At 49.8% G+C, this 12813-nt stretch overlaps 6 protein-coding genes across 7 annotated transcripts; 4 read left to right on the top strand and 2 right to left on the bottom strand.

Annotated features, from left to right (window-relative positions):
- Positions 1-778: 778 nt before the first annotated feature.
- FVEG_03097 (hypothetical protein) lies at positions 779-3178 on the top strand. The gene has a single exon (XM_018890681.1). It carries the CDS (start codon positions 1058-1060, stop codon positions 1511-1513), a length of 456 nt encoding a protein of 151 aa, XP_018747031.1. The 5' UTR covers positions 779-1057; the 3' UTR covers positions 1514-3178.
- On the bottom strand, positions 1167-3874 carry FVEG_03096 (hypothetical protein). Its single transcript, XM_018890680.1, has 5 exons — positions 3160-3874; positions 3086-3110; positions 2997-3033; positions 2079-2947; positions 1167-2018 (listed from the first exon to the last, which is right to left on the bottom strand). The coding sequence occupies exons 1-5, from the start codon at positions 3675-3677 to the stop codon at positions 1920-1922; spliced, it is 1548 nt and encodes a 515-aa protein (XP_018747030.1). The 5' UTR covers positions 3678-3874; the 3' UTR covers positions 1167-1919.
- A 149-nt stretch (positions 3875-4023) lies between these two features.
- FVEG_03095 (hypothetical protein) lies at positions 4024-8287 on the top strand. 2 transcript variants are annotated; one of them, XM_018890678.1, is made up of 4 exons: positions 4024-5029; positions 5167-5378; positions 5444-7008; positions 7059-8287. In XM_018890678.1, exons 1-4 carry the CDS (start codon positions 4985-4987, stop codon positions 7439-7441), a joined length of 2205 nt encoding a protein of 734 aa, XP_018747028.1. In that variant the 5' UTR covers positions 4024-4984; the 3' UTR covers positions 7442-8287. The 2 variants fall into 2 exon arrangements, with proteins under 2 accessions (XP_018747028.1, XP_018747029.1); XM_018890679.1 differs by having other exon boundaries at positions 5167-7008.
- FVEG_03094 (hypothetical protein) lies at positions 7804-11094 on the bottom strand. Its single transcript, XM_018890677.1, has 2 exons — positions 9005-11094; positions 7804-8950 (listed from the first exon to the last, which is right to left on the bottom strand). The coding sequence occupies exons 1-2, from the start codon at positions 9478-9480 to the stop codon at positions 8428-8430; spliced, it is 999 nt and encodes a 332-aa protein (XP_018747026.1). The 5' UTR covers positions 9481-11094; the 3' UTR covers positions 7804-8427.
- Positions 10745-10894, top strand: FVEG_03093 (hypothetical protein; the record flags this gene model as incomplete). The annotated part of the gene is made up of 1 exon (XM_018890676.1): positions 10745-10894. One exon carries the CDS (start codon positions 10745-10747, stop codon positions 10892-10894), a length of 150 nt encoding a protein of 49 aa, XP_018747027.1.
- Positions 11095-11415: 321 nt separating the features above from the next.
- On the top strand, positions 11416-12648 carry FVEG_03092 (methyltransferase). Its single transcript, XM_018890675.1, has one exon. The coding sequence runs from the start codon at positions 11925-11927 to the stop codon at positions 12423-12425; it is 501 nt and encodes a 166-aa protein (XP_018747025.1). The 5' UTR covers positions 11416-11924; the 3' UTR covers positions 12426-12648.
- Positions 12649-12813: the final 165 nt, after the last annotated feature.

Below are 12813 nucleotides of genomic sequence, written 5' to 3' on the forward strand. Positions count from 1 at the left end.
TGTAAATGGGGGGTTATTTTTGTATACTTGTGTACGGAGTAGAGTTTATTATTTGCTAGAATAGCAGTTCATTTTGTCGATATGAACCATTGCTCCTTTCAGATGTCCGACTGCTCCGATACATCTCATTAGAAATAGATATCCCATGGCTCTGTTCTCATGAGCAATTGACTCATGATGGAAAAAGCAGAGGATCGCCGATATACGGAGGATGGAGACGAAGCTGAAGGCGTGCCCCATCCATGAGGTCAAGTGATGATGTATTTGTTTCCAGGGGTAGCTCTGCTAAGCGAGCGAATACCTGCTTGGACCCTGACCTAGTAACGAGACCCTGTTTTTAAGCAACGCAGTCCGATGCCATCGGGAAACTCGGCGAACCTGATTCTGTCTTGTTCCCGAGATTGTAAAACTTTTCCGAAAACTCAACGTCACTGAAGTTATTGCGGTACTTCAAGTTTCATGGCTTCAGATATATGATGGCATATCCTTTCGGCTTGTTGAGGTTTGTCTGTATCGTATGTCATCATGCTATGCGATATCCTTGCTAGTATCCTATGGTGGATATATCGTGCCATGATAGATTTCTGGGGTCACAGTATCTGGGGATCAAGACCACAGTGAAAGCAGAAATTGTATCTTTTCTTCAGTCCTCAATATAATGACACAGAAATTTTCATATCATGGGTTCAAATTTTACATCATAACTTGTTTTGATCGGCGACTACCGGACGGGCCGGAGATGTTATAACCCGGGCTGGCTCCGCTTCAGCTCCGAAGGCTTCGGCGTTGGTTCTCCGTACTGCGCAATTCGCCCCCCCACAGAGATCTCAGGTCTCGAGATGAAGCGAGTGAATTCGGCTCGACAGGAACTGAATAGGTAATATGTCTTGCTTGCTAATCTTGGCGCTACTCCCGCCTTATGAGAAGTCACACCACTCATGACAAGCCAGAAGTCGCGCAATTGTTGGCGGGGGAGGGGTCCAGTTTAGACATCTATACTCCGTAGAGCTAAAGGTAGTTAGGTCACCTGGCAATTGGATTGTGTCAGTGGAGGCTCATGCATATGAGGTGGGATCTAAATGTGATATATAATATCTCAGCTTCACCCTCTCTCTTTCTTTTCCTAACCATACTCACACAATTGAACAAACATATCACTACTTACCTAAACTATTACACACAAAATCACACAACAACCTACCTATGCCATACATTCTACCTGAAAACCACACCTACCTCACATCCCCATACAAACTGCGGAACCAACCCATCATGGCTCCCTCAGTCTACATCCTGCTCCAGCGCGACACAGAGTCCAACACCACAGTCACCTCTGTATTCCTCGATCTTCAAGACGCCAACGCTGCTCTACTCCACACAGCACAAGAAGCTGGCGTTGACCCTGCGAGCGCCAAGCCCGCAGACGGAGACGTCAAGGACTCACTCACCAAGTCACCACTGCGATGGGAGGCAGCCGATGGCACAGCAGCTTGGGTTGAGCGACACACCGTGACCAACAGAAAGGTCCAGGCGCCGGGTGCTGAGAAGCCCGGGCTGAAGAGGAACGATAGTCGGTTGTACATCAACGACGACGATGATATCATCGAGGTTGCAGACCATGATGGACACTACGATTAAGGGAAAAAGATACCGGATATTATGCGATTAATTTGGAGGAGTTGGTCGGTATCTTACGGGACGGCATATAAACGAGGGGGATACGGCGGAGGTCATTGGTCACGATCATGGCCAGGGAATAAACATGCTAGGCACCGTGGGATAAATCGATTTTAGCCGCATTTAAATAGCGATGCTTCCTCAGTTTTGGAAATAATTTCTATCCAACTTCTTCTTCTAGAACCCTCTTCCTGTAATCTTCTAAATGTGAATCTAACGCGATTGTGAAACAAACACAACATCTACAGCTTCGCCTTGGGCGCGCTCATCATGGTCTCGGCAACAATTCTTCGCTGGATCTTGCCAGTTGCGGTCTTGGGCATGATCTCGGTGAAGTAGATCTAAAGTCACTGTTAGCACTTCCATCCCTACGTGTTAAGTATACTGCAAGGAAAACTCACCTTCTTGGGCACCTTGAACTTGGCAGATCGCTCAGCGACCCAAGCCTTGAGCTCCTCGGTAGTCAACTTCTCGCCGTTCTTGAGGACAACAGCAACACCAATATCCTGACCGTACACCTCGTCAGGGATAGCAAAGCTGACAGCCTCACCAATCTTAGGGTGACGGGTCAAGACATTGTCCAGCTCAATAGGGCTGATCTTCTCACCTCCCTTGTTGATAAGCTCCTTGATACGGCCGGTGATGATGATGTATCCGTCCTCATCCTTCTTGCCCTGATCGCCTGTTCGGAAGAAGCCGTTCTTGTGGTAGGAAGAAGCATTGGCGGAAGGGTTGTTGAGATATCCCTTGGTGACATTCTCGCCAATGATGCAGATCTCACCCTCAAAGCCCTGAGGAACCTCCTCGCCCTGCTCATTGAGAATCCTCACCTCAACGCCCTGACCAACACCAACAGTTCCAGCCTTTCTCTTGGCAGGAGGGAGAGGGTTGGATGTCATCTGATGAGCAGCCTCGGTCATGGCATAAGCCTCGAGAACGGGGGCGTTGTAAGTCTCCTCAAGTTGCTGGAAGACGGTGGGTGACAGAGGGCTGGAGCATGATCGGATGAAGCGAATCTCGGGCTTGGGGCTAGGAGGAGGGTTCTTGAGAAGAATCTGGTGGATCGTAGGCACGGCAGTGTACCAGTTGGCCTTGTGGGTATTGAAATCGACCCAGAACTCAGAGGCGGAGAACTTGGTGGGAACGACCATAGAACCACCGGTGAAGAGAGGAGCAAGGAGACCGCAGAGAAGGCCGTGGACGTGGAACAGAGGCATGACCAGCATGGTTCGGTCCTTGGATGTGAGTTGGTATGTGTTCTTGATGTTGTCTATGGCAGGGTTAGTAAATGAAGTGAAATGGGGTGTAGTATAGCATACTCATGGTTCGGGTCAGGTTGCGGTGAGTGAGAGGGACCTGTTCATGTGAGTATAAGCTGTCAATGGGAATCACAAGGAGATATACTCACCACCTTGGGCCGCGAAGTAGTGCCGCTATCAATTTATTAGTCATGAGCTTACCATAGCTATCATAAGAACTTACCTGGTGTGAAGGATGAGAGCAACATCATCAGGCTCAGCTGTGAGAACCTTCTCCTTCTTGCCCTCGAGAAGGCCATAGTCCTTGACATCGAGCGCAACTTCGCCCTTGGCAGCATCCCAATAACACTCGGCAACAGCAGCGTTAAACTTCTTAGCAGCCTTCACACTGGCCGCACCAGCAGCCCAAGCTCCCTTGGGAACAAGCACGATGGCGCTCTTGACATCTTCGATGTAGAACTCAAACTCATCCTGCTTATAAGCCGGGTTGAGAGGGGCCGCGATACCGCGCTGCCACGAAGCAGCGAGGAACGAGACGATGAACTCGTACGAGTTGACGAGCGCGATAGAAACAGGCGCGGCTTTTGTGATGCCGAGATCGGCGAGCTTGCGCTGGAAGGCGGACACGTCGGCCTCGAGGTTGGAGTAGCTGATGGTGAGGGCCTTGGGCTTGGATGGCACGATAATGGCCTCTGCGAGCGGATTGCTCTTGTCAATGGCTGTTTGGAGTGTGAGTGTCATGGTTGGTTAAGTTTAGTGAGAGAGATTTGAGGCTTTGGTCTTGGCAGGGGTATCGCTGATAAGAAGAAGGAGAAGAGACAATAACTGGAAAGGACTGCTAGCAACTGATGATGAAGAAGTAGAGTTGAGAGAACGGTTTTAGATAGTAGCAACGGTCTAGTTTCGCATAGGGGAGTTTTAGGAATAGTTTACATGACGTGCTACGACTGTTACTGTTACTGCTACTGTTACTGCTGGACCATGTCCCCGGGGGTCACTCGGCTTCCATCCGAGCCGACCACCCGCCGAACTATGTCCACTGCCAAGTGGATTATCAGCCAGTTTTACTCCGTACGCGTCTGCGTCTCTCTTTTCTTGATTTTGGGTACTAAAGGCCAGCGTTGCCCTTGCAGATGTACCAGCGAAATATTCTGAAGTAGACTGTCATAGAGGACCCGTCGCCTGTGTCATCATAACTAGGTAGCCCCTGAGCCTGATTACTTCTTGGCTGCTGGGCATTAATCTTGCGGTGTCGAAGCTGTCAGACAAGAGCACTAGTATGTCTAGCATGGATATATCTTGTTTTGTGGTCTATTGCATTGATGGAAAAGGGATATGATGATGCCCGATTCGACCTAGCCATCATGACACATTTCTAGAACAATGTCGAGAGTCAAGACGTCAAACCGTCTGTACCTACATACATGAATGCGACTCTGACAAAGGTTTTTATGCGGCTGAGACCGGAAATCGGCAAAGTCTTCCCAAGCCTAAATTGAAAGGGATCTCGTCAGCTCGTCCAGAGCTTGCCCTGCTCCAAAAGTCTCACCCGTCCATCAATTCCTAGCTGGGGCGTATGATGGGGGCGCCCCCAATATTTCTTCATTGGCGGGGTTTTAGGCTCTCAATGCTGTAAATTAGGGACGCTAGAGCCTAAACTGACCACCCTCTCCATACCTGCAGGGGTTGGACGGGCATGTTCTATCGGCTGCTGCCCACGCGGCGCGGTGCCGCGGCGCCTTCTTCCTTCTTCGTTAGTCTAGTTCTACTCTTCAGTTGATGTGACCTTCCATTTAGTTACCTACCTTATGCTGTATCCTCATAAGCTGCGCCTCATCTTCCCCCGCTATCGTTGGCTGTCATTGTCCATTATAACCTCATTTTAACAAATAACTTTCAATTCCAAACTTATTTCCCATAACTCGGGCCATTTTCTCTCGATAAACCCTCGGCCTCGAATCTGCGATCTCGTACATGTCTCCGTCTCATCCGCGCCGACTGATTACCCCTCGCTCCTGAGATCGATTTGAATACAAACATTGCCCATCATGGCTGAGGTGGACGCGATGCCCACCTTTGGCTCAGAGCTCAAGGTTGGTTGCCTACTTGACCGAAGATAGCCTGCTGTTTATATTGCATCATTGTGGTCTCCTTTTCGTCTTGCGCCTGCATTGGAAGCTCCTTTCATATGCTCCCTCACCATTCGCATGGCTAACAGGAAGCGTTCTAGGATGGCTTCAAACCCGCGAATGCATGGCTCGGTCACGGCATCGCCTGGCTTGAAGATATACAGCAATTCTACCGCGAGCGCGCAGCCATCGAGAAGGAATATAGCGCAAAGCTTACAGCACTTGCCAAGAAGTACTTTGACAAGAAGAACAAAAAGACGGCTCAGCTCAGTGTAGGAGACACTCCTGCTATGACGCCCGGCTCGCTCGAAAGGTACGAACGCAGTCTCTCATGAGTTGGCTTGAAAGCACACGCTGATCACTGTGCGACCACTACAGTGCTTCTTTGACCACATGGACAACCCAGCTTACGACGCTCGAATCCCGCGCCAACGAACATGATCGATACGCCAATAATCTCATTTCTCAGGTCGCCGAGCCGCTCAAGTTCTTTGGCGGCCGTTTTGAAGAATTGCGCAAACGACACTCCGACTACGCCACTAAGCTCGAGCAGGAGCGCGATGCTTCATATGCCTCACTCGCCAAGACAAAGGGTAAATACGACACTGTCTGCCAAGAGGTCGAGTCTAAGCGTAAGAAGACCGAGTCGCATTATGACAAGGCCAAGGCTCAGAATGCCTACACACAACAGCTCTTCGAGATGAACAACGCCAAGAACACTTATATCATTGCGATCAATGTTACCAATAAGCAGAAGGAGAAATATTACCACGAATATGTCCCCGAGGTTATGGATAGTCTACAGGATCTTAGCGAGTTTCGAACGACCAAGCTGAACAGTCTCTGGACAGTTGCGACGAACCTCGAGTCTGACATGCTGCAACAAAGCAATGGCATGGTCCAGCACCAAGGCACCGAGATTCTGAGGAACTTGCCCCATCTCGACTCCATGATGTACATACAACACAATATGGGAACCTTTAATGAACCACCCGACAAGCATTTCGAGGCCAGTCCTGTTTGGCACGATGATGGCACCATGGTAGTAGACGAGACGGCCAAGGTCTTCTTGCGCAATGTCTTGGGCAAGTCCAAGTCGCAACTAGGAGAATTACGGAGGGAGGTTGATAAGAAGCGACGAGAGGTTGAGAGTCTCAAACAACTCAAGCAGCGAGTAAGGGAAGGAAAAGAGAAGAAGGACGAGGTGGAAGTTGTTCGCATACTCTTCTCAATGCAGGAAGATCTGCATTCTATTGACCGTCAAAGACTGACGGCTGAAGTCGAAACATCGACAATCACATCTGTGGTGGGTGATGTGACGTTGGGTGCAAAGAACCACAACTTCAAGAGTCAAACGTTCAAGATACCCACGAATTGTGATTTGTGTGGAGAGAGAATCTGGGGACTGAGCGCAAAGGGCTTCGATTGTCGAGACTGTGGCTACACATGCCATAGCAAGTGTGAGATGAAGGTACCCCCTGACTGCCCTGGCGAACAGACCAAGGATGAGCGCAAGAAGCTCAAGGCCGAACGCCAGGATGCCGCGAACAAGCTGCTCAAGCCTAGTGCCACGATGACATCGGTACATTCTAATGCTTCAGATGGACCAGAACTCACCCGTTCCAATACCATGACGTCTCTAAGCTCTCACTCGGCACGCCCATCTCTATCGGGATCCATATCTGGGCAGCTCAGCCCATCAGAGGAAACACCACCAGACGCAGGACGGCCAAGCATGTCTTCGGCCAAGTCGTCTGGCACTATGCGCAAGAACAGAATCATGGCGCCTCCGCCAGCAGCTTACATCACAGGGTCCGGCGGTGAGACAAATGGTGGTGCAAAGGAAGAAAAGAAGGGCAAGATGCTGTATGCATTCGAAGCTAGTGGTGAGGGTGAACTCACAGTACAAGATGGTCGAGATGTGGTACTGCTGGAACCTGATGGTAAGTCTGAACCTCTGATACCTTAGTGACGATGTCTAATTGTGTTATAGACGGCTCCGGCTGGGTCAAGGTCCGCGCAGGCTACAAGGAAGGTCTCGTACCATCATCATATGTCGAATTCACCGCCGTTACTATACCCGCTGCTCCCGCTCCCGCAGCCCGACCATCATCTACCTATTCCACCTCCACAACATCCTCCCTAGCACCATCAACCAAGAAGAAGGGTCCCGCAGTAGCACCCAAACGCGGCGCAAAGAAGCTCCGCTACGTAGAAGCGCTATACGAATACACGGCACAGGCTGAGTCAGAGCACTCCATGGCTGAAGGCGAACGCTTCGTCCTTGTACAGGATGACCCGGGCGATGGCTGGGTCGAGGTCGAGAAGGCGGGCGTCACGGGAAGTGTGCCCGCGAGTTACGTGCAGGCCGTCTAGAGAACGAGCAGGGGTTGCAGATGCGGGTTTTGTCGGCGCACGATGAAGTCGCCTTGAAAGAAGTTCCAATTTTACCTCGTACTCATTTGGTTTCTCGGCATGAAAACTGGTTCGGATGTATATATGAAGAGGACAAAGCGGAGCTGCATGATTGGGATTCTGTTTCAAACTTCACCCCAAGAGAAGAGAAGATAAGGCAAGACAGGCGCTGTGTATATTTTGGGCTAGGCTAGGGATGCATTCATGGGGTAGAGGTACATAGCGCATGAACTCGGGGTTCAAAATGGAAGACATGCTGAGCCGCATCGCATCGGTATGAGCTTACGAAGCAACTTGTGGTGTCTTTGCCACTCTACCGAAGTTTCCGGAAATCAAGAGTCATAGCATCACAAGCACAGAAAAAAGTCCATAGGGGAAGTTTAGAGGACGAGGAACTTGGTTTTGAAACATGAGAACTCTAATAGCACTCATCTGAGAAGAAAAGGGATGCGCATAACATCCATCTGGTATATTACAGGGGGTATTACAGATAAAAAAGCTCAACCGTCAGACACCTTTGGTTCATTTCTCATGTATACTCCTTGGTATACCGTCCCGTTTCATAGCCCCTAATCCATCTGCCATTCTTTCATTGATCATGTGAAGTGTGCGTGTGCATTGTATTTGTGTATCAAACAGGAGGGGGATATCATTTCTTTCAGTTCCAGTACCTTGGAATAAACGCCGTGCCAGAAAAATTGAGAGTAAAAGTGTAAAGAGTCATACCAGGACTCATACTTGATGTGAGACATGAGCACCATGCATAAAGCCGAACGCCGAGTGGAGTGTGCATATGTTGAGTGAAAGCAGATGAAGCTGTCAAGGAATGAAACCTGAGGGTACCAGAGCTTGGCCTGGCCCAGACCGCTTGTAGTGATGCTCATCAGACATTGATCTCCTGCTTATGGTCCACTGAAATTGGGGACTGCCAAAGGCAAGATTGGATCCTAGATCATCTGTGCAGTGGGAGCTCCCAGGGTATGTCCGAGACCTTCACGCAGAGCGTCCTGCAACTCGGCGATCTGGGCCATCATAGACAGAGAATGTTGGGAGTTTTGGTTCATCTCGGCCCTCAGCTTCTCATTCTCCTCCTTCAAGCGTTTGACTTCTTCCCTGAGTTCGGTCAACTCCTCAGTGGCCTGCTCGCTCGAGTGGCGTTTGCGCTTCATGCCCGTCTTTTCGCTGTCGTTGTCGCCGGGTGATTGAACGATTTCGGTAGGAGTAGATCCATCAGGATTGGTATGAACCCGACGTAGGTGCTCGTTCAGGTTCTCTTGTCTTGAGAATCCCTTGCCGGTGTGTCGCTTACAGTTAGGATGAGGACAGTTGACCGTATTCTTGGGCCCTCCATGTTTGCCATGAACCTCTCGTTCATGCCGAAGCAAACCGCCCGAGTATGTGAAACCAGGGAGATTTTCGCACCCCTCGGCAGGGCATCGGTACGGCCGTTCATGCTTGTCCATGTGCTTGCTGTAAAACAGTTAGCGAAGTGTTACTGAGTGCGGAATTTGAGTGGGAACTTACTTCCACTCGCATTTGCGCGAAAATACTCGGACTTCTTCCTTGCAATCGTCCAAGGTACAGTGAAACTTGCCGTCGGCGCCCTTGACAGCATCTCTCTCGGGCTTTGGAATGGACTTCACTCGAGAAGACGAAGGAGGAGGAGATTCGATACTCGGGGAAAGATCTTTGTCATCGGGTAGAGGGTCGAGTGATGGTGCTTGCATAGCGTCCTCGATCGGGGACGGGAACGTGTGGGGTCCTAGATCGAGTCGGGTTGCTTCCTGAACAGCAGCAGCATCCTCCGGCATCATCCCTCTATCATCTCCAAGAACGCCTGTGGTATCCGGGAGCATGGATGCTTCGGTTGTGTAATGACTGAGTTGCTCGGCGACATCGCTGTCTGTAAATCTTTGATCCGCACCATGATCGTGGTCGTCACCGATGGGAGGATAGCTCCCATCATGGATAAAGTTACGAGGCTCGAATGCGACACTCATAGTGCCTGTAAGTGACTGATATTGCTTTGCGACAATTGGAAGGCGACGCAACAATCGCGGTCGCAGGAGTTTGTAATCGAGAGGCGCGTGAATTAAAAGCGTTGCTTATGGTCGGGGAGCGAGAATGCGCTTTATAGAGAACCGTAGGCGAGAGTTGGTGTTGAATGGTAGAGGAGGCGTGATTGCAAATCGCTATGCCGATGACTGCTCGCTCAGTTCGGGTTGGTTATGATGAATGAAGCTTGAAGGTTGGAAGCCTGAAAATTCTGGTATGAAAAAGCGGAAGGCAATGGGTAGAACAAGGTGGAGTACTGGAAATCAAGGATTAGTCAGAGTCAGCACGTGACATCGCGTGTGCGTGGCTCAGCAAAAGAAAGTATTGTGGCGCCGACGGATCCGAATTGTTGGGCGAAACTTTGTTGCGAACACGACTTTATTAGTATTTGACTGTTACTCCAGGCAGACGACGGGTAACGATGACTCGATACGGCAGGTCCCATAATAAACAAAGTCCTTGGACTTATGTGGAAGCGTTAAAAATCGTGACTCACGCGCCGTGCCTCTTTGGGTGGCGTCGCATAATGGAGGCGTGGGGAATTGCAAGGCTACGACGACGACTAACAGCACGCAAGTAGACTTGCTTGTGTGTCCGCCCATTAATCGTATTCGTTGCCTTTTCTGATCTTCGCTTGAAGATAGCATAGTTAGGCATGAGGCTGTGCGGGCCGCGTCTATGGATCCTTTGCAGATGCATTCCGATAGGATCTCGTGATCTTGTTCACAGTCTCTGGATTATAAGCCAACTTTGCTTATTGGAGGATCCGTATCATCTGCCAGGATTTTCCACGTTCAAGTCCGTGACGTGCACAGAGTAGTGACTTGGCCGACCCTGGCTCTTAGGACTCAACAGGCGTCAGGCTGCTACCGTTCAAGTCGCTAACAGTCCAGTGAACATCTCTGTTTCCAAATAGTGTGCACTTATTGGGCGTGAGATCAGATAAATCAAGGCAGCTTCCAAAAATGGATGAAGCATACGATGACTGGTCGGCCTCGTCCAAGTTGGTATCCCATAGGTGCCTGACTCATCGTGCCAGGTTGGTGTTGGTCCTGTGGTTGTGAGGCCTCACATCCTTATTTTCCAGGTGGCAACGGTCGAACATAAAGTGGGCAGCTTTGTCCAACGAGAACAATATCAAAAGGGATTGATGTATCAACGTCTAGACCACTGAGTCTTGAGCGGGACATGTCGCGGCTTGCTAGATTGATGGTCCAAATCAATGCTAGTTTGCGACAGGCTTGCGACTACCAGCGTATCGCGGACTTTGGCGTGGAGTTGTTGCGTATGTATCAGAGCACCAGCATGTGGGTGGCACAAGCAGATGACGCTGGTGGTGACGACGATAATCCCAAGTAAGGCATTGGCGAGACTACCGAAGATCAATGAGCTCACTAAGGGTGAGAGGGTCAGTTCGTAACGAGTAAGGAGTGAGGATTCTGCGGGTTGAATAACATTTGAGTTGCAGATGATCCCTGGTGGTGACAGTTTTGGGTGTTGAGAGAGGGGAAATTGAAATTAGGTGAGAATTTGGAGATTCGGACGCCTTTGTGGTTTAGATAGATTAGGGGACGGGACGGAAAGGTACGATCTGAGTTCTAAGGCATTTGTGCATTTACACCCGAAATATGAGGTTGAACCTCAGGTTGAACCATTCAACAGAATGCTTGACCTGACCTGACAAGGGCCAGACCTAAAGCAGCTAATGCTGAGCTTGCGAGGGTGAACCATCCATCTATGGCCATGAGCCACACGAATTATGCGTATCTTTATTGGTTTATTACGGCGATCAGAGCTGATCTCAAGAACCTTGCAAAGCTTATCAACTGAAGAAATAAAAGAGACCGCATTTGAAGGTTTCTTTTTACCTTGACGCTCGAGCAATGCTTCAACATCATCTTGTCTGCCCACAGAACAGTTCGAGGAGTTGAGGCCCAAGCAGATGGAATGTTGTTATGGTTCACAGCAAAATCTCATGTCGGACATTTGTCTTCCGTCTTATGTTTGGTGTTACTGAACCTGAAGCATTCCCCGCTCTTAGTCCTCAGACCCAACAGAGACAATTGGTTCGGCAATGCGATAGCTAACGCCTCTAGATGAAGTGGCTTTCGGCAAATGTCTTTGTTCACGGTGCTCCGACGGTTTGCTGTGTTGCGATGTGAAAGCCTTCATCTGTGCATTTCCTCCACTTGCCAACCCCTGGTGATTGTTGACCCAAGCCTTACGCCTCAATATGTGAACAATACTCCTGGCATAAGCCACCAGAGTTCACGGTGTTGGTTCAATTAACGACATAGGCCTATAAAGAAGATGTAATCTCTCTCTCGTGTCCTAACATACTCGCACACAATTCAATACTCTGTCAAACACTCCATCACCACTAAACACCATGTCTTTCGGAAAACTCACTACTTGTCTCTGGTTCGAGGACCAAGGCGAAGAGGCAGCAAACCACTACGTCTCAATCTTTGCCCCTGATTCCAAGATCAATACCATTCAACGCTACACTCCCGCCGGTCAAGACACACACGGCCAGGAACCCGGAAGGGTCATGGTAATCGAATTCGAGCTCCGAGGCCGTTCCTTTGTCGCACTTAATGGCGGTCCAGCGAAGTGGAAATTCAGCGAGGCCATTTCTCTCATGATCGACTGCAAAGATCAGGCTGAAGTTGATCACTTCTGGGAGAAGCTCAGCGAAGGAGGTGATGAGGCCCGCCAACAGTGTGGATGGTTGACCGACAAGTTTGGAGTTGCTTGGCAAGTCGTGCCTTCAGCGCTCAAGGAGATGATGGGGTCTGAGGATAAAGCTGCCGCTGGAAGAGCGACTATGGCCATGATGAAGATGAAGAAGTTTGATATTGCTGAGTTGGAGAAGGCGTATAAGGGTTGATGTACACCAGACGATGCTGCCAGGAAGGGATTTGATGTACTTAATCCTAGCTGTGGTGTCTATCATAGTGTCCACATAAGACGATGTTATGATTTGGAGAGTCTTCAAGATTGAGCCTATTATTGAACTAGACTGTCTTCGTCACAAGAGTCGTTAGACCCTGGCTGCTTTCCCCTAGACATCAGGTCAACGGCTGCAAAGCCGAGAGCACTCCGGACTGCACCGAGCATATCTAGAATACCAGACACTGCCTTTAAGCCGAGGATAGGCTAACAGAGATCCCGATGTCGTTTTATACAAGTTTGAATGACTATTGCTGTTCCGATCGTCGGTGTTGGACTCGGTAGACTGCCGAATAAGCTCTTATACGGCGGTAGCACCGAGGCGG

Source organism: Fusarium verticillioides, chromosome 5, assembly GCF_000149555.1.
Source record: "Fusarium verticillioides 7600 chromosome 5, whole genome shotgun sequence".
In the NCBI taxonomy this organism is placed as follows: Eukaryota; Fungi; Ascomycota; class Sordariomycetes; order Hypocreales; family Nectriaceae; genus Fusarium; species Fusarium verticillioides.